This window comes from Sander lucioperca, chromosome 3 (genome assembly GCF_008315115.2).
Source record: "Sander lucioperca isolate FBNREF2018 chromosome 3, SLUC_FBN_1.2, whole genome shotgun sequence".
NCBI lineage: Eukaryota > Metazoa > Chordata > Actinopteri > Perciformes > Percidae > Sander > Sander lucioperca.
The window spans coordinates 37,457,731-37,483,398 of NC_050175.1; the positions used below are offsets into that span (position 1 = coordinate 37,457,731).

Consider the following 25,668-nt stretch of genomic DNA (forward strand, 5'->3'; position numbering starts at 1 on the left):
ATTTTGTCGGGTTTAAAACAATGGTACTGATGAAAGAAAGAAACATCAAGTGAAAGATTATTTCAGATAATTGGGAGTTCTGGGTTTAGATCTGAAGTGAAAAGGGAGAGAAAAGGGTTGGTAGGGTAATCCTTCTTATTTCTATCATTTCCGTTCACCATGACTATATTATCCTGTAGCTAATGTCAAGATATATAACCTAAATTATTTATATTGTTTTATGCAGTTTAAATTGCACTGACTTTGAGCATCAACATGGAAACAGAAATAATGAAAGCTTTTTATGATGAACAGGCACGGAGGATAAGAGGGTCAAGATAGCAACGTGGTGAGATACCAGGAGGCATTTCAGCCTTGCTGCAAAAGAGATTAACGGATCTTCTTCACCTTGTAGCTTCTCTCGTATGCTTCCGTTCCAGGAACTCTCTTTTATCAGAGCAGCCGAGCGAGAGAAGATATCTGTGGCGTGAGGCAGCAGGAGCTGCAGATGCTTGTGGAGTAAAGCCACACTGCTGGAGTTCTGCAGAAAAATAAAAAAATGAACATGATAATGTTGTAAAAGTCATCTTTCCAACCACAATGAAGTGGCTTTTCAAAATATCTCTCTGGTCTTAAAAGAAAATGAGATCCTGAAAATACAAACTGACAAAACTGTGATTTATAAATATGCACAGCCACTGAAATTCACTAAATCAGATTAAGAATTAGCTCAAAGACAAAAGCTAGGAAAGAAAGAAAGAAAGAAAGAAAGAAAGAAAGAAAGAAAGAAAGAAAGAAAGAAAGAAAGAAAAGCTATTCAACTAGGAGTTGCTTTGCTTCATGCATCAGTTATTAAAATGTGTTTTCTTTCAAGAGTCATTGATTTTACGCCTCATCAACAAGACCATGTGAGTTGTGAAATTAGATGCGCAATAAGAAGTAAATAACTTCATCATCAACATCATGGGGCATCTGCCTTTCAAGTCAACAGAACATGATGTAATCCCACCAGTGTTGCATGAAGGCATAAGTCTACTGGACTTACTTAACTACATGGAGACTTTTTTTTATTGTGTAAACACTATTCTCCACATAATAAAAGGGTTGTCTATGGAAGAGAGAGTAAACGTGTTTGAACAGGTTGCACATGAACAAACACAGCTGAGTGTCCGTACCTCAGTGACAGAGTTAATGTGGCAGTATGCTAACAGTTGCTTCTGCAGGGAGCACAGCAGTTGGTGGAGGTGAGCTGGTTGGCTGCTGTCAGACGAGGACAGGCCCTGCTGCAGCTTATCACTGTTCTTCTCCAGTTCACCAAACGCCTGATCCTGCACAACACAAACACACACAAATCAGATAGAAACAACTACGGGCTAACAGTTATTGCATATATAGTTATTGGTATAAGAGGCATCTTCAGAGATGAAATATGTATAACTGTCGTAGCCAAAAGGAATTGAGTACAGGAGAGGTGCGTTTTCTAGGGGTGTAACGACACATTGATCTGGATCAATACATCGACGATCCAATATCACTGATGCAAATTGAAAATATTAATAAAGATCATCATCTTTAAGATGTGCCTTTTTTGAATTTCCCACTTCATAGTTAGTCTTGTTATTAAAAAGAATAGTTGTCTTTTCATTTAAATATCTGAAAGAGCTCACTAAAACAATGTCAAATCATATTTTAGTTGATTTGTCTGAGTTGATATAAATGAATGGATGGATATTATTTCGTCTCAAATCGATCGCAGGCCCCTCAATTGACTTTATGATATCAGCAAGTATCATACAGTTGTCCAAAGTAGTAGCTAGTTTGTCCTTCTAAAAATGGTTATTTTTAGATTCGTTTTCAACCTGGAATCACGTATCATGTTCTACAACAAATGGCATGAGCTAATTATAGAGGGCGAATATTACATTAGAGTTTCCTTATGAGTTACACAGAATCATTGCTTTATTCCACCCCCGGCTTTTGTGATCTGGATTCCAGGTATATTCACATTTAGGCCACCAAAATGTCATTACTGGCTTTTGTTCTATAGATTGAGAAAGGAGTAAGAAGAGCAAAAATACAGCGGGGAGGCAATGAATCCAAAAGAAGTGACTCAAATGCAGAAAGCCTTGCAGCTTAATCATCATTCTGCTCAGGCCTGCATAATCACAAACACTTGAAAACAGCCTGTGTGTGTGTCTGTGTGTGTCTGTGTGTGTGTGTGTGTGTGTGTGTGTGTGTGTGTGTGTGTGTGTGTGTGTGTGTGTGTGTGTGTGTGTGTGTGTGTGTGTGTGTGTGTTACAATCAATAAAATGCCATCTTCAGAGAATGAGGCACAGGAACAAGCCACTGCTGTGCCAGGAAAAAAGGCAGCAGGTGAAAATAACAAAGGATTATATATGAGTCATGCTCTGCCTCCAGCACTCCAATACTGAGGGAAGCGAGGGAGATGGAGAGACGTTAGAGCGTAACAAGGGTGCTTTTTATGTTGATTTCACTGATGACTTCCTTCCTGAGTAATGTCTGCCTTTGTCAATCCTAAATAGATCCTAATGATCCCACAAATAATGGTTCGTTGTTGAGTAACGCTCACTGAAATCAATGTTGTGCTCTATGATAGAGCTGTGCCAAACATCCACTTACGGTATAAAAGCCCAGGTTCCTGAGCAGCGTCTTCATTAGGATCTCAGCCAGGTGGGTGTCAGGGTGGCCTGCTGTGGCGCTGTATGTGGGGTCTGGGGAAGCTGTGAAGCCCGGGCCAGAAGAAAGCACCTCAGGGCCATCAGCAGGAGAGCTGTAACCCAGGAGTGAGGCCACGTGGGTGTGGTCCTGGAGACTGGTCAGGATAATGTCTAGCTGCATCCTCTGTGGCACAAACACATACATGTCAATAAGATTGCTGTGTGGCCGGGTTAGCTCAGTTGGTAGAGCAGGCGCACATATATAGAGGTTCACTCCTCGACGTAGCTGTCGCGGGTTCGACTCCGACCTGCGGCCCTTTGCTGCATGTCATTCCCCTTCCCTCTCCCCTTTCATGTCTTCATCTGTCCTGTGGAATTAAAGGCCTAAAATGCCCAAAAAAATAAGATTGCTGACCTTAAAAAACCTCACCAAACAACAGCACGTTATTAACTTGTTGGTAATGAGGTACATACTGAGGGCAACGCCAGGTCAGTCAGCATGCTTATCAGTAATCCGGGAAATAAGGCCAATGTACGGCCAAGTAAACAAGTTTGGTCAATGAGAAAAGTTTGCCTTCAGCAAAAGCGGTTTACACTTCTGTTTTACCTTGTTTTCCTTTTAAAACTATCAGGAGGTTTTTTTCCTTGTTGAGTTACCTCACATGAGGAAGTTTTCAATAGATGGACAGCAATTGTTCCCGTTGAAGGAACAGTTTGACAATTATGTAAGGAAAATATGCCTTCTTGCCAAGACTTAGATGAGAAGATCGATATCACTCTCATATCTCTGCATTCAATATCAGGCTACAGCCGGTTGCTGGTTAAAGCTAAGGGTAGGCAGTTTTCTGGAAAGGGCAAAAAAAGGCCAGAACTGTAAAATCCAGCCCTCCTCCTGCAGCTCTCCCTCCCGGCCCTCAGCCCCGACCTTCATACAGTAACCTGTACAAGTACTAGTCATTCATTTCAATCATCCCCATTGTCATTGCGATCTTGATGCCGTTATATAGCGGCAATTTTATGAAAATTACAGTTTCTTTTAGACTCTCAATAAATCAATTTTATTAGTCACATGAAATCGTACAAGGTAAAATTCCACTGAAATGTTATCCCAACAGCTCCTTAAACTTGTCCATGAGTCATCATAAAGACTTTGAAAAGTCTGTCTTTCTTTTTCTGGGTTGCTTTGCAGTGTAGGCAGTTGTTGCTAATGCTGGAATAGCAACTTTTACCGCAGAGTTTTCTACTATTGAATCAGCCTTTCACCATCTGAAGGGACATGCACGCGCATCTGTATTTGTAGAATAGCCAATAGGAATGCCCTCTCTCTGAAATGGCCTGTGATTGGCCAAAGACTCCCGTCACAGGCTAGATTTATTATTATGTAATTTCTGCCCAATGATGCCAAAAACAACTGCCTACCCCAGCTTTAACTTAGCTAGTTAACTGATTGAACCTTGAACTAATATTCAAGTTCTTATCTAATTTGTCATGTAAAGTGTCTCTGAGTAAAAACCACAAATGGTTGTTTACTTTTTTCATAATGAGTAAACAAACAAGATAGAATGTGTTAATTAGTGAGCTTTGGAACTGGTAGACTGATTTTGCTACATTTGGACAGAGTCAGGCTAGCTGTTTCAGTTCAGTTTTCTTCCAGTCTTTATGCAAAGCTGAACTTCATATTCACTATACAGACTGAGAATGGGATTGATCTTCTAATCTAACCCCCGACAAGAAAGCAAATGTCCCAAAATGTCAAACTATTCCTTAAAGTGCCCATATTATGAAAAAATCACTTTTTCTGGGATTTGGGGTGTTATGTTGTGTCTCTGGTGCTTCCACACACATACAAACTTTGAAAAAAATCCACCCATGCTGTTTAGAGTGAGATACGGTTTCTGAATGTGTCCTGCCTTCAGTCTCTGGGTGAGCTGTTCAAAATCGGCACGGCTTGTGACGTCACAAGCCGAAACAAGCAGGCTGACCGCAACCATTAGCTCGTAGCGTTAGCATGCTAACGCTAGCATGCTACCTCGTTCTCAGTAGCAAAGCACTGCTACAACACACACAAGTTCACCATAATCTACAAAAGAACTACTTCCATGTGCGCCCTCATTTAGAAGTCTCCCAGCTAATCCTGCCTTGTAACTGACAGAAGTTGTAGAAACAGCCTTTCTTTTACTGTCTATGGAGCTAGCTAGCTGACATGATCTACATCTGAGCTACTGGGCATGTGCAGTGCAATCAAAGATAGTACAGAAGAAGAAGAAGAAAAGAGGTCTCACTCTGTAGCTAAAACAGAGACCAGCTGAAAAGAGGATCTGCAGCAGTGAGAGAGAGCACTGCAGTACAACACAAATATGGTGTTTTTTGAAAAATTAAACCATGTAAACCTATTCTGGTACAACCTTGAAATACAATTATGAACCTGAAAATGAGCATAATATGGCTGCTTTAAAGAGCAAAATCTCTCTACAACTCTTATTTTGAAGGTCCACAAGAATTAACATTTCAAACAGTTCCTAAAATTGTAAATGTTCAAGATATTTTAAAGCCATAGTGTGTAGTTTCTGTCTCCCCCGTGAGGAATTCTAAGTGATGACAACAAAACTGTCGGCACGTCCACATGATACAAGCCTTCTGTGATCGCGCACAGCCACCCCCCCTCCTCCACACAGTTACTAGTAGCCAAGGAGGACACGGAGGATTAAAAAAACATGATGGACTCTTCAGAAGAGGTCATTATCTTAGTTTCTGCGCGGGAAAGTCACCGGACGCCACAATCTTCTGAACATAGTCATACTGAGAAATACAGAGAGAGTTGTGTGGAGCTGATAGTCTTAATTAGCTTTGTAGCAACTCATCTGGCAATGGCTTGAATGAAACGGACATTTATTAATATCAAAAAGTTACTCACTAAAGCTTTAATGCCGGACTGCTGACCAGGAATTCAAATTGAGAACAAAGAGTTCCATACAGACTTCATTTTTAAAAGCATTTTAGGAAGATGGGGCATGTTCTTGAGGCTTCTTGTTCAAAACATTGTGGCTTAAGAGACCACTTAGAAGAATCAAACACAGCCTTCCACTCTACCCACACAACCAACCCAACAAAGTGACCCATTAGCTAAGCAGCTCACAGTGTAAAAGCTGTGTACGTCATCCATCTAAATCTTTTAGTCAACAAGTCGCAACAAATGAGGCATAGGTTAATCTATACAAACCTTAGGTACATCAACGTATATCAGTGGCTTTTAACCTGGTGGTTGTGACTTCCGTTAAATGCATAACAATGAGATTAATGGGATATGAAAAAACTATGTCTACTATACAAAAAGTATACATAAAACATAGATAAGTTTCTCAGTTGTAAGCATCCATGTCTCCACTAATGTTCTCAAAATAAAAATCTTGCTAATCATTCTACATCCAGGGACATGGGTCCTGACATGTCTGTGTATTAAGTAGCATAGGGTACCTGTCCTTTGGAGAGACTCTCCCATCTGTCAGGGCCCTGAGGCAGCAAGGAGTGAAGAAGCTCCATCCTCTCTCTCAGTGGAGGCAGCAGCATGGTGGCCCCCACTGACAGAGTCTCAATCACCGCCTGATGGGACAAACACACACCCACATATAGTCACTGCTCCAGGTAATGTAAAAGATTCAGAGCTTGTTGACAATTTAATAAATGCAGAGATCTTGATATTATTTTAATAGCTTAGTCTATGCACTACAAAAAGGTATGTATAAAGGCTTTAGGCCACCCTACACTTTACTGTAGGCCCAGTTTAATATGCAACTTCATTTTTTACAATATATGTAGTAGGGGGTCCTGCTCCGTCTCTCTTTCAGTTAAGAGGTCCTTGGTTTAAAGCAACACCAAAGCACTTTTCTTCTTTTGGAATTGTGTCCATTATGTCTCATCTGAACTACAGATCCGCTACCCGATCTGGCAAACTTGCGTAGTGTGGTTATAGCCGATAGAGGGCCGCAAAGCGAATGCAGAAGTACGGTTCACCCTGTTACGAGTTGATGAACTACTGAAATGATTTTGGAAACATTATTTTAAGGTACAAAAGAATCTTTGGTGTTGCTTTAAAAAACATTGAAGAACCCTGAATACATGACTGTCTTAATGTCCAAAGTGACCACGTTTGTCTCTGAAGTAAAGGCTGGACTACAATAGAGCTGTTTGGAGCAGTTTGTGAACAGTGTTTTCTGTTGGAGATGGTAAGTCCCTTTGGGGTGGACTTTGGGCTTTTTCACTTTGTAAACCTATAACGTGCACAAAAAGATATATAACCCAATAAAGGAAAAAGCCAAACAGCATAATATGAGCACTTTAATGTCTGTGTGTTACTATGCTGACAATTTCCTCCCATGATCAACAGTACAGTTACTTTTCTCTTACCTCCTGAATCTCATCTGGCACGGAGGAGTCCATCAGTCTGAAGAGCAGGTTCCTCAGGGGCCTTGCCTGCCGACCTAAAATACTGGTGGCCACGCCCCCGGCCAGAGCCAGAGCCAGATGATTGGACAAAAGCCGAAGGCACAGCTTGAGGAAGTTATGATGCTCCCTGCGAATACATAAAAAATGAATTATTTAGAAGTTATTTTTTCCATCAGCATATATCTAGGCATATTTATGATTTGACACCAATTGAGAAGGAAAGAAGGTGTATCGGCATGAGAAAATGTACAACAACAAATGCAAGTAATTTGCCAATGTCAGAAATACACGTGGAAAATTTTTTTTTTGTAAATCTCCGTTCTCTGTCTCTGATGGTGGCTTAGCAGGCTGTGTGCACCTACCTGGATGAGGGGAATGGAAGAGGAGGAACTTCACTGTTGATGCCGTCACAGTAGCGCTCAAGGAAGGAGCGCAAGTGGGAGAAGGTACTTTCTTCGAGGTCGACACAGTAGGGCCTGTGCCAAGCCACCACTTGCCTAAAGAGCCGAGGTGAGTAAATATTAACATGTGCTTTAGTACTTCATAGGTGCTCGAGTGGTAGGGTTACCCTAATATGGTGTTAGGGTCAAATTGACCCGCTAACATGAAACATGTGTGCAGCTTTCTAACACATTACAAGGGGTAAAGAGGTTGAAGGAATATGCATCATTCAATGAATCTAGACAGAGTATAGGCCTATTAACACGGGACTAGCATTACCAGGGGATCTCATTTGAGAAATTAATTTTTTTTCTTACAAATTAATAGAATAATTGGACATATAAATACTGCTGTCACCTTTTGTCTAAACCAACTTAGCAGAGTGTCTGTGCTGCAAGAAGTACACAGACAGCATGATGTTCATAGTTAAAGTTATTTTTTAAATACAGAAGGGGGGAAAAAAACTGCTGTTACTGACCTTTGACTTATAGTATGCAATCCCTATTAAACAAAGTTGTCCAGGGATGTTGTGACATCAGCACTCGCCTTCCCCCTCCCTCCCCACTATGTTAATATCTCCTGCAAAACCCAGGTTATGGTCAATGCCACCTTCGCTACAGTGTATTTACTCTGATGGTATCTGACCTGTCTCTGGGTAGGGCTGTCCACGCCAGGCTGTGGGAAGTGCCAGCTGAGATCTGCTGAATAGCCACTCCATCCAGGCCGACAACCTTCTTGGGCTTGGTGATTGGCCCTGTGGAGTTCCCCTGGCCACACTGGCCCATGGAGTTGTTGCCCCATGCATATACTTCATTGTCTAGATGGTGGTTGAGTAGAAAAAAGTATCACAATATTAAATATTACACCTAATAATAATAATAATAATAATAAGGTAGGTAGGTTTGTACCGCGCAGAGCAGAGCTAAATATGACCTTATTTTACGTCAAGCTTAAGTTAAGTATTAGCTTGAACAAACATGGTCTATGTATTTGCTATTACATCATGCTACTTGCATCATTCAAACAGAGAGGTTGAGAAAACAAGACCTATGTTAAACACCGAGGTTGCCACTCTTCTATACTATAGTCAGTCCCTCCAGAAAAACGCGATTATGCGATCGCATAATTCAATGCATAATCAGCCAAAGTCCGCATATTTATGCGGGGGCCGCATTTTTTCAAATACGCCGCACTTTCGCTGCATAAATTGCCGATTTCCGCGCAAAATATGCAGGGCTTGCATGATTCATCATTCACACACACATATAAAGTCACATATATCTTAGCAGAAAGTTGAAAAATGTTGCATTTACTTCACACAAGAGCAGCCATTTTCCCCTGTTGCCATGGGAACGTTATGAAGTGACGTTATGAAGTGACGTTATGAAGTGACGTAATTACGCGACCATCATCGAAAAGCTGCAAACCCCGCGATGAAGCCATGATGAAACCGCAGTTTTTGCAAGTTCCCGCAATTTCATTGCATAAAATTGCATAAATATCCCACATATTCCATCGCATTTTTTAAGAAAATGTGCCGCATAATCAAGGATTTTTGCCCGCAACAATCACACAAAAAAACTCTGCATTTTTCTGGAAGGACTGACTATTCTTTGGTTTACACATACAGTATATATATTACTGTAACTCAGTATGGGCGAGTACTCATCCCACTAAACTGCAACTATAAACTCAGGCCTCCTATCTGTCAAACATCTCAATTACAGTTTGTTTTAACTTAAAGAGGTTCAGTGAAATGGCCGTCTCATATTTTAAAATTTGCACCTACACAATTCAAGAAAGATGTTAAGGTTTGCTTTTTTTTTCTCTGCAATGTTATCTTTATGGATTACTTGTGTAAACTACCGACTAACAATTTGTCATTTTAATTTTATTTCTTTGTTGTACTTGTATTTGTGGATGTCTGCTAGCGTGTGCTTTTGTCTTTCTTTCTATCATTTTAATATTGTTTTTCTTTTATAATGTATACAAGGCCTCTCTGAGGGTTTTTTGTACCTTTTCATTACATTTTACGTTGTTTATGTATACATTATTTAGTATTTTTTGCACATGAGTAAACAAATAAACAAACAAGCATTAAAAAGGAAGAGAGAACTACCATGTGACAAGGCCAGGCAGTGACTGTCCCCTATGGAGATGTCCACCACCCTGGTGGTAGCCAGCTCTTCGATTAGCTTGGGTCTGAGTGCTGTGGCCTCAGAAGAACCACACCCCAGGCAGGCACCACAGCCCCAAGCGTACACCTAAAAACAAGTGACAGGACTCAACGTTAGCGGACGATTTCTGCTATTCACGTTGCAAAGCATTTTATTTTGGTCCAACCAGTCGTTGGAAGGAATGCCTAAATGCATGAAATGTATTCTCTGGGACAAATGTTCAAGAACTTCAAGGCTCCACGTTTTCCTCAACAGGCCACTGCTTTTATTCTGTCTTGGTTAACAAATGCAGAAGTGATGTTCTACCTGTCCGGTGGAGGTTAAGGCGAGAGACGACTGGCTTCCTGCACACACTTTTCTGATGAACATTCCTTGCAGGGCCTCCACTACTTTTGGCTTGTAGACGCGATTAGTATCACCATGACCTAGTTTTCCTGCAAGACAACACATGGTTTCTCTTTAGACAGTATGAGCATATAATCACATTCTAGTGATGTACAACAGTTTGACATTTTGACACAATTGAAAACTAAATACAATAAAAAACAAAACTGCAATCACGCACTGTAGAAATGTAGATAAGGCTCCTATTCAAAATGCAAATTTCAAAAATGAATACTTAAATTACCGGAAGTAATGATGACCTTTAACAACAAAAGTAATGGTGAAGGGTTTACTCACCGTTGTCCCCTCCTCCAAAGGACCACACGGTGCGTCCATCCTTTGACAGTGCAATAGTATGGGAGCTCCCACATGACACCTCACCCACATTGCTGATGTCTTTAACCAGGGTAGGAATGTTTCGGCTGTTGCTGTCACCATGACCTGCAATCCCAAACAATGACAAAGGTCAGGCTGTTTACACATGGAAATTAAAACTGTGGAGTTATTCCTTGTATAAATCGAAAGTTGAAAAGGGCAACACGGACCGTTGCATCTGGCACACATACCACACCCAAACAAATGGTTTTCTACAGTATGTAAGACAGTATGTACAGTTTGCCCACTCATCAGGGGCATGTTGACGGACATCAATGTGTCAGGATATGCCACTGTCCTAAATCCAAGCCTTGATGCACATCAGCTCTTTATAGAGAGCCAACATCCAGCGACTTTACTCCTGACTACTTCGTCTGTCTGCATGCTGCATTTGGTGTGTGCTATGGGCATTCAATTAACAATTAGTTAAAAATGCATGTTGCAGGCGCAACATGCAACAATGCACGTTGCATTTAAAGATACCAGGTGTTATATATTGCATAAATTGTAAATTTCTCTGAAGCTAATTTTTAATTTTGGGCTATTCATAAAAGTGACTTAACTTGAAAATATATGTCATTTGCTTGATACTAATCCAAACGGCCTTGTAAAGTGTAATGAGTTTGAGGAACCTGGTGGAAACATATTTATGTATATTTATGTATATATAATACAAACAGTATTATTCATAGCACAACTATACAAGAGCTCCCCTACGATCAGACCCACAATCACAAAGAACATTTATAGTCCAACACACAGAGGAGGAAAAGATGAACTACAACAAGTTAATTTTTTCTTTTTTTCTTTTTTACAAGTGCTGCATTCTGGGTAGAAGGTGAGGTAAGCTTTCCCTGACATTATAGCTTGGAGCTAGAGGTCGACCGATTAATCGGTTTTGCCGATTAATCGGCACTGATAGTTGATTGGTGGAACTATCGTTATCGGCAAAAATCCATACCGATAGTTTTTCCTGGTTGCGTCCGTTGCTGGAGCGGCTGAGAAGCGCGCTCTGTCATTCATTACACAGTACGCGAGAGCTGAGAAGGGTCTGCTGGCATCATGCATTACAATAGCGGCCTCTAGAGGCGAAATAAAAACTATCACTGATGCCTCGTGTTGTTTATTTTCGACACGTGTTACTGCGCGCTGCACGGAGAGAACATGCTGTGCGGAGAAGGCTGACATCAGACGCGCGTTTAAAGCATCGACAGCAAAAAGGTATGTATACAGTACATTTTGTCATATCATTATAAAGTTATTAATTTGTTGAATAGATGCTGCATTAGTAGAGAAAGAACAGCACAACAGTATGTTTGTTTGCTTTCGAGGCTGAGATGACGCTAAACATTAGTAGTAGGCTAACTTACCTCAAGCGGTTAAAACAAACAACAAAAATAAACGCAAGTCCGACCCAAATCAGAACCCTAAAGGATCGTCCACGATCCCAAACGGCACCTCTGATTCATATTTAGATCATTTAATAACAGTAGAGACTTACTGATTGCTGCAGCTAAAAGCTAAGGAGTTAGCCGTCACGGGGTGTCTTTGGTGTCTTTCTAGCCTTTGCAGGTGATTTTCTATCCAGCCTGGAACTTGTGCCTTTTTTCGGGGTTGTTGAGCATTAAATCAAACCGTTACATCCAAGATTTATCCACTTGATGTCCATAATTCATCACGTTTTCGGTCATTTCTGCCGCTAACTCCGTGCTACCCATAGACAGTAGGTGCTACCGACAAGGGGATCTCCCATGATGCCTTTGTTTATGTTTTCAACCAATGGGAAGGCAGGTCCGTCACACATTACGCCTTATATGGGCATCCAAGCGAGAACAAAGAGTATAAAGTGGGAAAGATAGATCCCTCCAGGTCAGAGATCGTCTGTTACCGTTCTAAACCGTTCTACAGAGAAGAATGGCGTCACTGTTTTGAGATTTGGCATACATTTGGGCCATACATTTTTTTGAAGAAATGTAAATAGTTTGTCCTTTATATGAATTATAATGCTCATTATGTTTATTTTTGCACTGGATGACTCCAAATATGTAGGAGAACTGTTTTAGACAACACACATGCTTGTGTAGCATTGCTGTACAGTTAAACAGTTAATGTTGAGTTTAACTGTTTTTATTTGTTATTTATTACTTTTTGTCTTTTGTCTTTTATTGACTTCAATATTTATTTACATTTATATATTTATTTCATTTAGCATGTTTTCATGGTTCAATACAGTTTTTTTTATTTTTATAATAAAGTTCAGCACTGTTTTACTTGGAGTGTCATGTTTGTTTTTATCCAGTATCAATTCTAAATACTATCGGTCGATTAATCGGTTATCGGCAAATACGGCCCAACCTAGCTATCGGTATCGGTAAAATCCACTATCGGTTGACCTCTACTTGGAGCTACATGTACATGTAGCAAACTGTGTAATCACTGCAGTTAAGTGCCTAGAGCAGATGACCACATAAGAAAATCTGGCACAAACTGACAATGTCAATTTCGAGCCAAGAGTAAAAAACTGTTCGAAGTGGAGTGTTTAGAACAGTATGAAATCTGATTACTTTAACATATGTTTACCTCATTGAAGCTTTGGCCACATTTAATATGAACATGCAACGATGTAAAATGATATACGCTTTGGCCAACTGTGCATGCCTCAGTCTCAGTAAATTTCACGCCACTTTTGCATTACTGCTTTAGTGTACAATGCAACTGTTTAAGAGATAAACATGTCCCAACTCCTGAAATTCTGGAACTACGAACCAGCCAAGAGACTCTGTTGAACGTACAAACATTTCAACCAGAAGCTGTTCCAACTATGATTCCGAATTAATTCTGTAGAAGGTGACACATGCTGTAAAATAACAAAGCTGACAGGCAGATTTAAAAACCTGTCAGTCCCTAACAAATACACAACAGATTGTTGAAAGCTATCAGTAACTAACTGAAAACAATGCTTCAAGACAAGCTTTGAGTCTTACTCAAGAATCTATTTCTGTAAAGCATTTTACTGAAATGTGAAATGTGTTGCAACATTTTAGATTAAACCATCCAAACTGGCAACACTTCCTTTTGTGGAGGGATCATAAACTGTATGGAAACTCTGAAGCCCCAAAACAAGACAATCGGCACGGCCATACTGGGAACTATTTGACAGTTAGAGAGATCCTTTTTATTTTAGGGATTAAGTGGTTCAGCAACTTACCTAATCTTCCAAAATCTCCTTCACCCCATGTGTACAGCTCTCCATCCTCACTGACTGCAGCACTGTGTCTGTAGCCAGCAGACACACACACCACCACCTGACACAACACAAAAGCCATACACATTATCATACTTTATTAATGCCAGTAAAAGCACAAGCAAAGAGACGTCCATTGAATTTCAACGGTCCATTTTCCAAACAGTAGGCCTAGGAGAAAGCAGCTATAAGAAACTCATAAAAAAAAAAAAATCAACATCTGCATTTTTATATTCAGCTGATAATTATTGCAATCTACCAGGACAAGTCTCTTTCAGAATGTTGACACCATGAAGTTGCTGCTGCAAAAATATTTCACCAGGTGAAGTGGAAAGTATAGATGATTATATCTTAAAAAAAAAAAAAAAAAAAAAAAAAAACTCTACTCCTGAAATTCTGGAACTACGAACCAGCCAAGAGACTCTGTTGAATGTACAAACATTTCAACCAGAAGCTGTTCCAACTCTGATTCCGAATTAATTCTGTAGAAGGTGACACATGCTGTAAAATAACAAAGCTGACAGGCAGATTTAAAAACCTGTCAGTCCCTGCTTTAAATGTATTACTGGATTTCAAAGCATCACAAGCTGTAATGTATACCATGTAAATACTATACCATGTGTCAAGTTGTACTGGGTGTGACCCTACCTTCCCCTGTAGTGGCCCCTGGATAAGTTTGGGGTATTTCTGCGTTGAGCTGTTCCCGTGACCCAGCTTGCCGTAATCACCGTCACCCCAGCTGAACACCTCGCCCTCCGTAGTGAAGGCCAGCGTGTGGCCATCCGAGCCCTTGGATGACGACACCTTCTTGATGGCACGGTGGGGTTCAAAGGTCAGCTTTTTGAGCGTTGATTGGTTGTTGGAGTCCCCGAGGCCCAAGCGGCCGTAGCTGCCCTTCCCGCAGGCCCTCACGGAGCCATCAGATGAGATCACAAAAGTGCAGTACTGGCCTGCTTCAATCTGCAGAGGAATGAGGAGAAGCTGTGTGTCTGTCTGTGGTGAAAGACTGCAGGCTGACTCAGCATTCTCACACAACTGGCCTCCTACCAACGGCATATGCTATGGGGTGATGCTACAGTATATCATAAAAGCATATGACCCATCCGCCATATAACAGTTTCAGATTTTCTGAGTTCCTTATATTTAATTGCTCAATTTCCTGTGTACTTTTTTGTGATTTTCCCCCTTCCTTCATAACATCAGCAAATTAAAAAAAATAAGTTTGTGCAACCTCATTCTACAGAATTGCCCCCTGATATTGTACAAAGATGTAAAGTGCAAAAGTGCAAACGGTAAAATGTTCTATAATTCACTATAATTGTGAATTATACAGTTTATAACTAGAGGTGCAACGATGAATTGATTAGTTGTCAACTATTAAATTAATCGCCAACTATTTTGATAATCGATTAATCGTTTGAGTCATTTTTTTATTAAAAAAAATAAGATTTCTCAGGTTCCAGCTTGTTAGATGTGAATATCTTCTAGTGTCTTCTCTCCTCTGTGACAGGAAACTGAATATCTTTGAGTTGGGGACAAAACAAGACATTTGAGGACGTCATCTTGGGCTTTGGGAAACACTGATCCACCTTTTTCCCCATGTTTTGACATTTTTATAGATCAAACAACTAATCGATTAATCGAGAAAATAATCGACAGATTAATCTAGTATGAAAATAATCGTTAGTTGCAGCCCTATTTATAACTGTCTGTTCTCTTTATAATGGGAGATTCCTTTCTTTCCTAACAGAAACAGACAAGGCCATTGTGCTGCACTGCTCCTCCATCTTAAAAGGGCATCTATCTATCTATCCATCCATCCATCCATCCATCCATCCTATACACATTGCTTTGATCTACAGCTGCAGTTTCACTGCAGGAGAAACCAGTGAAATTTTAATTTGAATGCAGTATGTCACTATGTCTGTACAGTGCCCTTCTTTTATGCCGATTAGTATAACTCATGCTTTGAAGAATAAATATACTTTCAACAACCCATTTGCCAAAATTTCTTTTGAAACGCATGACATTTTCTCCACTTCTTATGATAAATACAGGATAAAAAATGTTTGCTCTCTTAACATGTGCAGACATACAGCTCTACAGAAGACTAGGGTTGGGTACCGAAACCCGGTTCCACTATGGAACCGGTTCCTACACAACCGGTAGGAATCGGATCGGATTAGAACGCAAATTTCGGTTCCTCATTTCGGTTCCACTTAATGTGTCGACTGAAGTATTTTCCCTCTGTCGCTCCGAAACGGACGTAAAAATATCTCTGTAGTCTACCGTTAGCTAGCTACTGTAAATGTAGGCTACTTTTAAAATGCCATATTTTCCCTCTGGGCTCACCAAAACGGACGTAAAAGCATATTAACCATTCACTCAACGTTAATATATTGTTGTTCAATTTAAAAAAAAAAAAAAACTCTATAAAAAGAGCCTTTCTTTTATGTCATTTTTCACTTTTTCAAGAATCGGTTTAGGAATCGGAATCATTTTAAAAAGTACCGGTTCAGCATCGGAATCGTAAAAAATCCAAACGATACCCAACCCTACAGAAGACATGTGAACAGTTTTCTCTTACTGTCTGTGCATCGGCGAAGCTGGCGGCCAACTTGGGCTGCAGGATCTTCTCCTGTGTACCCTCCACGAGCTGGTGGCTGCTGTTACTGCCCCACACGTACACCTCACAGGTTTCAGACACCACGGGTGCTTCACCGGTCTGTATGCTGTCGGGGCTGACGCAGGTGCGTGAGTAGTCTGACGCCATTCGACATACCTGGAAGAAACGGACACGATTAAAGAACCGCTCCAGACATGTTTACTCTCTTTAGAATAATCACTTGTGTCTGATGTGTTCCTCAGCATTACATCTACTCCTTATACTTCCAAGTAAAGTAACAATAAGAAAAAAAGAAAATAAGCACAACGCATTGTTTAATTAGTAACTCAGAGGAGTATGACAGTTTTGAACAAGGATCTAAAAGAAGGCTATATTCCCTCTTATAAATTAGCTTGTTGAGGTGTACATACAGTATACAGATACAAAGTCCTGGAAGTAAAATACTGTTAAGGTTTCTTACTTCTTCAAAAAGACAGAGTGCTGCCTCATACAGTGAGCACAAGCCATCAGAGGATCGCGTGGGTTCTCTCCACTGGCTGCGATCTGCTGAGGAGCCCTGAGGAGACAATCACATGCACAAATCAATGTTTAGACCATACATTGCCGCAAAAAAGAAACATTAATTTATCTATGCAACATTAAATGTGGTAGGAACCAAAAACAACCTACGCAACGTGGTACATTTCAGAGAAGCAAAAATCTTTGAAAAAACTTAAATAACTTCTATGAGTCAGAGAGCGTAGGACATTATGTTTGTATTTGGTTCGTGAGAATTCACGTAAGCGATAACTCTGGTGGGGGCAGAATGCAGGTCATGCTTTACTGATCGTCTCCAAGTAAATAGTGTCAATTTTCACACCTTAAGATCATAATACATTACCTGAACTATAAAGCACACAGGTGGATGAAATGAATGAATGTGTTGTTCATTGTCCTGAACATTATTTGCATTAAGTTTCTACCGTTTCCACAGTTTTCCATAGAGACAAGAACTATTTTGTTGAATATAATAAATAAATAAATAAATAATAATACTCAATAGAAGGAGCATGACAATTTTGTCATGCTCCGTTTGACAGCTCAGAGCAATGAAAGCTGTCTAGGCTACTGTGTCTTTGATGTAAGCAGAGGTTACAACATTTGCTGCTTTCTGGCTTAAAGGTCCCATGACATGCTGCTCTTTGGATCCTTTTATATAGGCCTTAGTGGTCCCCTAATACTGTATCTGAAGTCTCTTTTATATAGACCTTAGTGGTCCTCTAATACTGTATCTGAAGTCTCTTTTATATAGACCTCAGTGGTCCCCTAATACTGTATCTGAAGTCTCTTTTATATAGGCCTTAGTGGTCCCCTAATACTATATCTGAAGTCTCTTTTATGTAGACCTTAGTGGTCCTCTAATACTGTATCTGAAGTCTCTTTTATATAGACCTTAGTGGTCCCCTAATACTGTATCTGAAGTCTCTTTTATATAGACCTTAGTGGTCCCGTAATACTGTATCTGAAGTCTCTTTTATATAGACCTTAGTGGTCCCCTAATACTGTATCTGAAGTCTCTTTTATATAGGCCTTAGTGGTCCCCTAATACTGTATCTGAAGTCTCTTTTATATAGGCCTTAGTGGTCCCCTAATACTGTATCTGAAGTCTCTTTTATATAGGCCTTAGTGGTCCCCTAATACTGTATCTGAAGTCTCTTTTATATAGGCCTTAGTGGTCCCCTAATACTGTATCTGAAGTCTCTTTTATATAGACCTTAGTGGTCCCCTAATACTGTATCTGAAGTCTCTTTTATATAGACCTTAGTGGTCCTCTAATACTGTATCTGAAGTCTCTTTTATATAGACCTTAGTGGTCCCCTAATACTGTATCTGAAGTCTCTTTTATATAGACTTTAGTGGTCCCCTAATACTGTATCTGAAGTCTCTTTCCCGAAATTCAGCCTTGGTGCAGAATTACAGCCACTAGAGCCAGTCCCACAATGAGCTTTCCTTAGGATGTGCCATTTCTGTGTCTGTAGCTTTAAATGCTATTGAGGAGGAGAGAGGGGGGGGCAAGGTGGAGAGTGGGGGTGTGGCCTTGACCAACTGCCATGCTTCGCTTGTTTTTCAAGCCATGATGTCTCTCTCTTTCTCATGGACGGGCTAAATTCTCTGGGCAGGCAAAGCAGAGAAAGGGGAGATAACCTTCCTCCTTATGACCTCATAAGGAGGAAGATTCCAGATTGGTCCATCTGAGCTTTCATTTTCTCAAAGGCAGAGCAGGATACCCAGGGCTCGGTTTACATCTATCGCCATTTCTAGCCACTGGGGGACCATAGGCAGGCTGGGGGAACTCATATTAATGTTAAAAAACCTCATAAAGTGACAATTTCATGCCATGGGACCTTTAAGTTATTAAACCACTAAAAAAACTTCCAAACTGTCAGTATTGTTAATGTTTAGGCTACTTACCAAAGACCGTCTCATCTGCATGAGGATGTTCATGAAACAGTCGTAGCCGATGAGCCCTTCTTGGTTCTGTAGCACCTTGTTCTCCTCCATAGCACTGACCACAGCTGATGCAGCCAAGGCCATCTCAATCCACTCCAGCAAGTAGCGCAGGGACCCTCTCTGGGAAGCCAGCCCTAGCAGTAGCTCTGAGGCAAGCCGCCGCCCTAAAATATCCGCCCCAGAGTTTGGCATGGTCACCCCCTTCAGAAAAGTGGTGACCTGGGCCAGGCAGTCCAGGCCCATTGGCGGGATCTTGCTCTCGTTGGCCAGAGAGAGGGGTGGCAGGGAGCTAACCACATCAATAGCTGTGTGAATGACGTCATTACACAAGTTTATGTTGCCCCCAGGACCTCCACCGGGGCTCGGTGGAGGAGGCATCATCCAGCTCTGGCGCAGGAGAGCAAAAAGAAGGCTGAGGCCCGTGCGGACACCCATCTCAATGAGGGCATCGGTGCTGGAGCGTGGCCGCTCGCTGACAGAGTGCAGATCAGCCGAGCCCGAGTTGTTCTCTGGAGAGTGCTGCTGCTGCTTGACCTTTCCCTTGTCGTGGTACTTGTTGGAAAGTGCGTAGAAGATGCGCTGGAGCACCAGCACGCGTTTGCGCAGGGCAGCAGCAAAGGGAGAGTCAGAGCAGACCATCTTGGCCAAGGCCAACTGGCTGCTGAGTAGAGCATCCAGGTAGTGCTCCTGTTCATCGCTAGAGAGGGATTCACGCTCAAAGTCTGGAAGCTGGGGGCCTTTCAGACACAGCACCTGCTGGGGCAGCAGCACAGCCTCTTTGTTGGCCAGCAGCTTTGAGTAGAGCACCGAGACTCCCTCCCGCGTGGCTATCGACTCACTGTCCTCCGTGATCCATGAGCTGTTTAGGTGCTCCAGCCATTTGAGCTTCACCGGGGGGATCATTAAAGCCATGGCATGTCACTCTGGAGCCATCAGTCCTGAAAACACAGAGTCGACATCATACTAAATGTTAATACCAAGCTTGTGGACAGCAATTTCTATTTTACATGCTGTCTTTCTTCAAAGGGCCACATAAAGATAAAGAAATCAATAATCTTCCGTTTGAGGCTATCAATAGTTTCCAGTTTGCAATATTCTTCTAGGTGTCAACCTAAACCAATTATCACAGCTTCTTCACTGGATAATCCCATGAATCAAGATGAAGAAACAAACATGGATCTACTGTATGTGCTATCAAAGCAGATGAGGCAATCAGGGTAAATACGACCTATTATACTGTATATCAAAACAGAAAATAGGTTATCTATATTTTCCCTTTAGAGCAGGACTGTCTGCTGACTGAAAATGTCTGATTTCCAATCGTATGTCACGCTGCAGTAAATGAGTGTTCTGCAAAAAAGACCACTGCTCTAAGTGTAAATAAAGGTTTACAAATGCTTTATCATGTTACTCAAAGTATTACTAACAATTGTACCAAAATTATATTTGCACATTGATTACATTTTATTTCATTACTTTTGTCATTTGTGAAGTTACGCCATACTTTTGAGCAATAATTCCGGTCTGCCATACAGCGGCACTCATACGTTTATGAACCCATGCTAAAGTTGACTAAAAAGAGGAATAAAAATTTGAAATTGAGCTTAATGCCTTAATTAAAAAAAATGGAAAAATCCAATCTTTAAGGACACCGATTTTCTTTGTGAATGAATAATGTATCGTAAATAAATAAATGTTCTTCCTTAAAATACAGGGGGCATAAGTAAGTACACCCCTATGTTAAATTCCCATAGAGGCAGGCAGACTTTTATTTTTAAAGGCCAGTTATTTCATGGATCCAGGATACACCAGAGGCAGCTAATGAGTGTATTGACGCTATTGAAGTTTTTCTAATATCTGTCGGCCCACCAAATATGTACATTAAGGTGGAATTTTCAAAACAATGCAAGCCAATAGGGGTGCACTATTCAGAAAATGTCACGATTCAATATCGATTTTCAGGCTCAAGATTTGATTCAAAATCGATTTTCGATTCAAAAGCGATTCTCGATTAACACAAACTATTCACAGTCTGTAAATGTAGTTACTTTTCCCATGTGATTGCAGTAGACATACAATTAAAAAAAAAATATATATATATATATTTCTTTTTTATTTAAAAATATGAATCGATTTTGAATCGGTAGAGCTTGAATCGCGATTCGACTGTGAATCGATTTTTCTGCACACCCCTACAAGCCAATACAACTATGGCTGTGCAATTAATCTAATTTTGATCGCGATTTCGATTTCGGCTCCTAACGATTACAAAAACAATGTAGTCGAGAAAAACGATTATTTTGCACATTACGTTTTTGCAAGTAAACTCTTGTTTTGTCTCGTTCTAAAGGGAAATTCAAAAGGCTCAACGGGAAATGTATTAAAGAAAATTTCACAGTTCAAGGTGTTTTCACTGTCGATTTGTTGAACTGTTTCACTGTTTTTTAAAGTTCAATATTTGCAACATGTATCCAAAAGTCAATGACACAAGCCATGAAAGACAAAAGCTTTAGAAATGCCGTAGACATGAATCAACACCTTTTTGGGATAAAGTGAACAAAAACTGAATGTTAAATAATATGCATGTATTTATATAACCAATCACAGATTAAATCCCTCATAGATTTAATGTAATCAATGGTAACTGCAGGCTATTATCTTACAGCTGAGATAAAACCCCATTCAGACAGAGCACTTGCACTGATCTATTTGACTTGTAAACATTTAAGAGCTCATTTTATGCTTTTTGGCTTTTCCCCTTTCCTTTATTGTGTTATATATCTTTTGTGCATGTTATAGGTTTACAAAGTGAAAAAGCCCAAAGTCCACCCCAAAGGGACTTACCATCTCCAACAGAAAACACTGTTCACTAACTGCTCCAAACAGCTCTATTGTAGTCCAGCCTTTACTTCAGAGACAAACGTGGTCACTTTGGAACACACGTTATAATGCTCACCTAGCTGCTAGCATGGTACGCCCTCATACTCTGCTTCTGACTGGCTAGTAGTCCTTACCTAGGTACTGTCAGGACACGCCCTCATACTCTGCTTCTGACTGGCTAGTAGTCCTTACCTAGTTACTGTCAGGGCACGCTCTCATACTCTGCTTCTGACTGGCTAGTAGTCCTTACCTAGTTACTGTCAGGACACGCCCTCATACTCTGCTTCTGACTGGCTAGTAGTCCTTACCTAGGTACTGTCAGGGCACGCCCTCATACTCTGCTTCTGACTGGCTAGTAGTCCTTACTGCGCATGTGCGACTCCCAACAAAGATGGAACAGAAGTGAGATGTCTCACTCTGTAGCTAAAACAAAAGAGAAAGAGGAGCTGCAGCAATGTGCAGTACAATTGGTACTTTGGTGGTGTTTTCTGAAAATGTAACCACATAAACCTATTCTGGTACAACCTCTAAATAGAATTATGAACCTGAAAATGAGCATAATATGAGCACTTTAAGTGAAATAACCATGGAAGGAAGCAGTAAACTGCATATGGATTGGCAAGACGATGGATCTGCTGACAACCAGACTACTGCCGACTAAAGATTGGCTATGACCTATAAGGTTAAATACAGTGACATGCCATTTCAGGCTCAGCACCTTGAATGATTTTTGAAAATCCTATGCAAAGTAAAGTAACCAAAACAGCAACATTCCTGGCTAAAGCACACCAAACCCTACAACATTGTGTTGACCAAGTGGGCTAATCTCAAGGTGACGTGATCACTAGGGCTGGGTTAAAGTAATCTATTCTCCAACTATAATCGCTCTTTGTTTGAGTGATCTAATATCGATTAATAAAATCCCCAAATCGATCTTTTAATATATGCCTTTTCACCTTGTGCATTATAAAAACATATTTGAGGGATGCTTCTTGCTTGTACAATTTACAGAGAATCTCTTTTATATCGAAGCAAAATTGATGTATTGTAACTGAAATGTCCCTAACCTAATTGATATCGAATTAGAAATATAATTGAATCTGGACCTTGTGAATCGGAATCAAATTGCGAAATCATTGGCGATATCCAGCCCTACTGATCACGGCATGCATTTTGCCATTGTAGATTTGATCGTAAAGGAAAACGGCTGGAAATTAGGCCAGTTAAGAAACAGAACAGTTAGGGCATTTTTTAGTCACTATACTGTTGCCAAGCCTCACAAGCCAAATACAAGATCTACTGCGAGCATTACCTGATCCATCCAGAATTTCAATATACAAAGCCTAAACAGTATGTGAACTACAGAACCACATACTGTTGTGAAAATGCTTCTAACTTTAACCAAAAAATGCACCTATTTAAACAGAATATACAATGCATTTTATCAAAGCCATGTTAACTAATCAATAATCTCTGTGGTTCAATGTGTGAGTGTGCAGGTCAAAACACTCATTCATGTCATGAAGGACTTATGAATATTCATTACAGCCAGTGGTGGAACATGACTAAGTGCATTTACTAAAATAATGTAGGCTACATTTCAGATGCGATATCAATTAGGTTAGGGACATTTCAGTTACAATACCAGCTTAAAAGAGATTCTCAGAGAATATATTTGAACTCAGCCCTACCTAAGTACAATTTTGAAGTACTTGTGCTTGAGTATTTCTATGTTGCTACTTTATACTTCTACACCACTACATTTCAGGGGCAAATGTTGCACTTTTTACTTCACTACATTTATTTGATAACTTCAGTTACTTATACAAATCTTAATAATAACTATAATAAAACAAAATTGAATTAGCAAATAAATTATGTTGATTTATCAATCCTGGGGGTAAATTCCCAAGCAACATTTATAGAAATATACATATAGCTAAAGTAGATATATTTAAAAGAAATGCCATTCTGCATGATGAGTACTAAGTTGGATTTATTATTAACATTTTGTGCTTGCCTCCATTCTTGGTGCCGGTTTTTCTTCAGGTTATAGTGAAGGTAAGTGACTTTTTTCGTGTTGACAGTCACACTATGGTTACAGGCAACACTGCAGCTGTTTAGGTAAGACTACAATGTGATTATAGGCAGTTATCATCTAGGAGCCTATTTAGAAAATAAAATAGCTCCACATTTAACAGCTGCAACATTAAACTGATGTACACATTAATGCATCAATAATAATTATTCTGATATTAGCCATTCTGCATGAAGAGTAACTTACATTTACTTTTGGTTCTATTAGTATATTTTGATGCTAAAACCTTTGTACTTTTACTTAAGTAACATTTTTAATGCAGGACTTTACTGGTTACAGAGTAGTTCTACACTGTGGTATTGCTACTTTTAAGATCTGAGTACGTCTTCCACCTCTGACTACAGCCTGCCTGAGCTACTGTAAAATCATCATCCTGTTGTATAAACACGCATCATGTTTATTATTTACATTGTATGCTTGCCTCCATTTTTGTGCCTGTTTTGCTCCAGCATATAGCTAGTGCATGTGAGTGACTTTCTTCAGACACTCCTTCGTGTTGACAGCTGGTTGACAGTCACACTGATGAGGTTACAGGAAACACTGCAGTTGTTTATGTACGACTAGTGTGATTATAAGCGGTTAGCATCTAGCTAGCTAAATGGACAAGTCCTATGCATCAACGGCCCATGCTAACATTAATTTAATTGTTTTTAGCTGAGGTTGTTAGCACATAATTAACAACCGGCAGGTAACAAAAAACAGCTAGTACCACGACACTTGCAGCAGGCTGGTAAGCAGAAGAAGGTTGCTAGCCTGCTTATTGTGTCAGATTAGAAAGGCAATTTGTTTTGCAACGACTGTCAACTGACAATACTGTTTACGTTAGCTACCGTCAGCTAACTTTCCTCACGTCACTCAGCTAGCAAAGAAAGCACAAAATACCTAAAGCACAGACGTGACACCCTAATGTGCAGAAATGACAGGAAGCTAATAAATAAGTTATGTAACGTTAGTCATATTAGTACGCACACCTGTCCAAAAAGTCCAACTCCATATTGCGGGAGCTATTTGAGCCAGTGTTGGGTTGGCTTATCTGCTGTATCATAGCAGGTTAGCTTGCTAGCTAGACTTCCTAACGTTAGCTGGAATAAAAAGCTCGCTTACCAGTAAACTGTCAAAGGCCTCCTCCCTCTTCTGTGCGTTGTGCCTACACAAGAACCTGACTTTGCTTCATTGCATTAACACGAACAGTGCAGTCAATATCTATAGCTAAGCTTCGATAACGTTAATGTGAAAGGAGACAGAGCCATGTATGGGTTTCCATGCCTCCGACCGCCTCTCCCGTACCTTCCAGTGTAACTAGGGGAGCAGTCTGCTTAGACCCAACCCCCTCACCGAGCCCCAGCCCAGGGCTGTGACGTTGGGACCTGTCTGTCTCCCTGTCTGTCTGTCTGTCTATTTCAAATTCAATTCAAAGGAGTTTCATTATTGGCATGGGAATCTATAGAAGCCCATTTCCGCCAATGTGATGGAAAAAAGAGTTTTTAGTATCTCAAAATAATGAGAAAAACTATCTAAAAAATAATCACTTAGTATTATTATATTAATGACTTAACATCTCAAAATGAGAAATGTTCTAAAAAAAAAAAGAGTTAAAGTGCTCATATTATGCTAATTTTCAGGTTCATAATTGTATTTAAAACCTTATTTTTAGCCATGTGACTAATTTTCTGTGATGTATTTAAGGCATTTAACTATCAGCTATACTTTGTGTAAAAGCATGTCATCATTATCATCATCATCATATTCTTTATTCAGGACACAAAAAAACGGTCCATAGCACAATACAAAACATAGCAAAAGACAGACAAGATAAAACACAAACAATAAGAAATGACTACAACAGTCAAGTT

The 25,668-nt window shown here is 40.2% G+C and overlaps 1 protein-coding gene across 11 annotated transcripts in view; it reads right to left on the reverse strand.

The window, feature by feature from the left end:
* herc1 (HECT and RLD domain containing E3 ubiquitin protein ligase family member 1) overlaps window positions 1-25,146 on the reverse strand; it is an 80,867-nt gene extending 55,721 nt beyond the window's left edge. For 9 of the 11 annotated variants that reach the window (XM_031323640.2, XM_035999678.1, XM_035999680.1 and 6 more), the window contains exons 1-16: window positions 24,920-25,146; window positions 18,799-19,775; window positions 16,808-16,903; window positions 16,309-16,503; window positions 14,370-14,681; window positions 13,686-13,782; window positions 10,400-10,543; window positions 10,025-10,152; window positions 9,661-9,805; window positions 8,187-8,358; window positions 7,463-7,597; window positions 7,062-7,227; window positions 6,132-6,257; window positions 2,620-2,841; window positions 1,155-1,307; window positions 388-520 (exon numbers count right to left, since the gene is read on the reverse strand). In XM_031323640.2, the coding sequence (XP_031179500.1) occupies window positions 388-520; window positions 1,155-1,307; window positions 2,620-2,841; window positions 6,132-6,257; window positions 7,062-7,227; window positions 7,463-7,597; window positions 8,187-8,358; window positions 9,661-9,805; window positions 10,025-10,152; window positions 10,400-10,543; window positions 13,686-13,782; window positions 14,370-14,681; window positions 16,309-16,503; window positions 16,808-16,903; window positions 18,799-19,749 (3,175 nt within the window). In that variant the 5' untranslated portion in view covers window positions 19,750-19,775; window positions 24,920-25,146. Of the gene's footprint in view, window positions 1-387; window positions 521-1,154; window positions 1,308-2,619; window positions 2,842-6,131; window positions 6,258-7,061; window positions 7,228-7,462; window positions 7,598-8,186; window positions 8,359-9,660; window positions 9,806-10,024; window positions 10,153-10,399; window positions 10,544-13,685; window positions 13,783-14,369; window positions 14,682-16,308; window positions 16,504-16,807; window positions 16,904-18,798; window positions 19,776-24,919 lie in introns of those variants that run through there. The other 2 variants (XM_035999675.1, XM_035999683.1) reach the window with 1 other exon arrangement.
* Window positions 25,147-25,668: the final 522 nt, after the last annotated feature.